This window comes from Octodon degus, unplaced genomic scaffold, assembly GCF_000260255.1.
Source record: "Octodon degus isolate 3935 unplaced genomic scaffold, OctDeg1.0 scaffold00175, whole genome shotgun sequence".
In the NCBI taxonomy this organism is placed as follows: domain Eukaryota; kingdom Metazoa; phylum Chordata; class Mammalia; order Rodentia; family Octodontidae; genus Octodon; species Octodon degus.
Genome location: NW_004524751.1, coordinates 4026954 through 4030589, shown reverse-complemented (window position 1 = coordinate 4030589; position 3636 = coordinate 4026954). Strand labels below are relative to the sequence as shown.

General features: G+C 37.7%; 1 protein-coding gene across 1 annotated transcript in view; it reads right to left on the bottom strand.

The window, feature by feature from the left end:
• Nucleotides 1–221: 221 nt before the first annotated feature.
• Nucleotides 222–3636, bottom strand: part of LOC111813243 (cystatin-B-like) — a 5976-nt gene continuing 2561 nt past the window's right edge. Inside the window, exon 2 of the mRNA XM_023703569.1 lies at nucleotides 222–534. Coding sequence (XP_023559337.1) covers nucleotides 222–534 — 313 coding nt within the window. The remainder of the gene's footprint in view (nucleotides 535–3636) is intronic.

Sequence of the window (3636 nt, the reverse complement as noted above, 5' to 3'; positions counted from 1 at the left end):
CTTAAAAAATAGATATTTAAAGGTAGATCACATGGAGGCCTCTTGGAAGCAGTATCATTCACTGGGAGGGGACAACTACACAAAGACTTTATGGAGCCACAGTGTGAGAAGCTGCTTCCCATGGCTCAGTGGCCCAGCATGATGACTGACATCATGTTCCCGAACATGGGCTTGCAGGAGATGCATGGTGGCAGCCACACGGAGCTGCGCAGGACAAGGGGCTAGAAGTAGGCCAGCTCGTCATGCCTGGACTTGGTCTGGTAGGCGGCCAGCACCAGGGGCTTGTTCTCATGTGGGAGGCTCTTGAACACTCGCAAGTGCAAGAAGTTCTCGCCCCCAGTGTCCACCTTGATGAAGTAGTTGGTCCCAGCCACCAGCTGGCATTTGAAAGACATGGCCTTGAAAACTGAGTACTTCTGGTTTTCCTTCTCTTCAAGCTGGGCCCTCACCACTTCTGGAAGCTCTTGCGTCTCAGCCATGGCTGGCTGCGTGGTGGAAGATGCCCCTCTCTTACTCTCATATTTAGTACATTGTCTACCGGGTCTCAGTGTGTAGATGAGACTCCTAGTAATTCTTCTGTTTTCAGCCTCACAAATGTTGGGATTACAGGTGAGCGCCACCATGCCCAGTCTCAATTGCCATGTCAGTGCTCCATTTTAGTGTGCCCATGGTGCAGGGCTGGCACAGTATGCCAGGGACTGAGCTAGGCCACTGCGTTCTGCCTAACCAGGTGCTTTATACTGCTGAGTTATCTGGCAGGCACCTGAGCTATCTGGCTGACCCTCTCTTTTGAATAATTGGTAACAGAACAGTGGGACAACTACACATAAAAATAAGTAAATAAATATCAATAAAATAATCTAGGCAGAGTTTCTAATCCCATCACAAAAATTAAATAAAATTAAATTGTAAGCGTCAAGGTAAAATATAGAAGTATAAAACTTCTAGAAAACATGATAGGAGAAAATCTAAATGATCCTGGGCTCAGCAATGGCTTTGTAGATAAAACATCTGAGACATAATCTATGAAGTAAGTAGGTTAGGAGGTGAGCTTCATAAAAATTAGCAACTTCTGCTGTGGGAAAGACACTATCAATGGATTGGGAAGTAGAACAACAGAATAGAAAAAAGTATATCTGTCAAAGCATTATTGTTTAAGATATACAAAATATTAATAAAGTTAAGCTCAAAAATAGTTATAAAAGCAAATTTAACAGTGACCAAACTATCTGAACAGAAACCTCATTAAAGAAGATACACTGATGGCAAAAAAAATATGTAGCAAAATATATTCAACATATGACATGTAGTTTAAATGCATAGCGAAGGTTTAAATTTAATGTGTGGAAGACACATTATGGTTAATCCTCCTTAAAGTACTATTTTACCTTTCATGCCAGGCACTGTGCTGTAATGCCAGCAACTGGGAAGCTGAAGTAAGAGGGTCTCTGTGGGTTCAAGGACACCCTGGACTACATAGTTCAAAGCATGTCTAAATTACATAGGACTCTGTCCCAAGGGAATAAAGAGATAGAAAGAGAGAGAGAGAGAGAGAGAGAGAGAGAGAGAGAGAGAGAGAGACTGCACTCGCTCTCATTTCAAATACACACATCTAGTCTTTCTTGCCCCTTCCTGAAGCAATTCTCAGTCTACTTTCAATATCTTTATGATTTCTAATTTAATTTTTTAAGGTCACTGAGATGAATGCTGCTGCTGAATGCTGCCTAAAAGAAAGACAAGCTCACAAAACCTTAATAGCTTAACCTCATCTCTCATATTGTCTAGATCGGACACTATGAAACATCTACCTTTTCCCCAAAGTCCACATGGACCTGAAAGTTAGTAGTTTTGAACTGATTCTGACAGCATAACTAAGAAAACTCAGGAAAAAGAACACTTAGAACTGCTTAAGAAAGGGGCAAGGACGATGAGATATGTGTGTTCAAAGCAGGGAGAGTGGAGGTGGATTATTAGTGACATTATTCTTATAATTGAAAAAGAAATACATTTATCATATTTACAATCTCACCTACCATGCCACCAAGAAAAAAGAAATTAAAACAATGAAATACCGCTACTCAGCCATTAGGGTGGGTAAAAATCCAGAATCCTTAACACTGCCAAATCCTCATGAGTCTATGGAGCAACCGCTACTTTCCTTCCCTGATTCAATAGAGATGAAATGCTACATTAACTTTGAACGATGTTTTGCAGTTTCTGGAAAAACCGAACAGTCTCCATACAACTCAGCAAGCATGGGTTACTTGTTATCTACCCAAAAGAGCTGAAAAATGAATGTCCACAAAAACCTACGCATAGATATTTATACCAGTTTTATTCATAATTCTCAAAATTTGAAAGTAATGAACAGTCCTTCAATAAGGAAAGAGACAATTAAACTACCTGACTGTGGAGAGGGCTGTGGCTAGGAAGGGAGTTTAGGACCTTTTTGCCTAATTTTTCTGTGAATCAAAAACTGCTCTAAAAATAAAGCCTGCTAATGAAGGGCAAATGCGCTGTACCAAGTTTTAAAAAAATGTATGATTCAAAAATTTACAGAATGATTCATAACTTGTAAGCATAAAACAATTTCATCAGTCCTCTACAATCGTTTGTAGAAACAGCATACAGGAGCTACACTGTCTCCAGTGCCCACATAGCGCTTGTTTGAATCCTGTTTGGAGAAAAGATAACTAATCCAAAAAAGAATATAGAGAAATAGATATAGATATATATATTCATATATATCTTCACATGTTTGGCATACAATATATGTTAATTTAATGTATGCTAACTCTCAGAATTTATTCAGTATAATCCTTGATTTTGAAAATATTTTCATCAATGGTCTACATATGTCTAGCTGCTATGCATTTATGCATATACTTATGTATTTTAATTATAAATAAGCTTAGCCATTATTTAAAATAAAGCCTAGGACATTGAGAAGAAATTACATCTGACTAAATGGTTTCTTGCTTTCTTATGCCATTTCTTCCCTATAGTAATTATCTTAAATTTTCAGCTATTCTGTGAAAAAGTGTGTTTTTATTTATTGTATTTGATAAAGAGCATCTGGTAAATTCAGCCTTTGGTGATTTACCTTTTCACTTAATATCATAGTGCTGAGATTGCACCAGTCTTGCATTCAGGCTGTTTGGGTGACATATCACTGTCTGAATATCATCACGACAGGTTCCTTGTATTTGTGGTGCTTTGATGAATGAGCCTTTGAGTCTTGTCCAACCTATTGCTATAGGGAATACTGTGGTCTGGCATTGCTGATATCTTTAGTTTTGTTGGTGCTAGAGACTCGCTTGTATATGCCCAGAACCTGCATGTCACAGAATAGGCAATATTCAACCTCAGAAAATAATTAAAGTGCTTCAGCAGTAAGTCAACTAAATGTCTGTCTAACTGTGAATTTCATTAACTCTACATCTTGATTTTGTGGGATCCAAATTTTATCAATGTGATACAAAAAGATAGGTTGTAACAGTAATTTTATTGTTCATGAAGAGATTAAAGTTAGATTAAAAATTCTGTTTGGACTGTTTATTCATTTTTTAATTTTTTAGTTTTATTTTTTTATTTGGAAAAAGAGTACAAATTAGAAGAGTAACAGAAAAATAATAC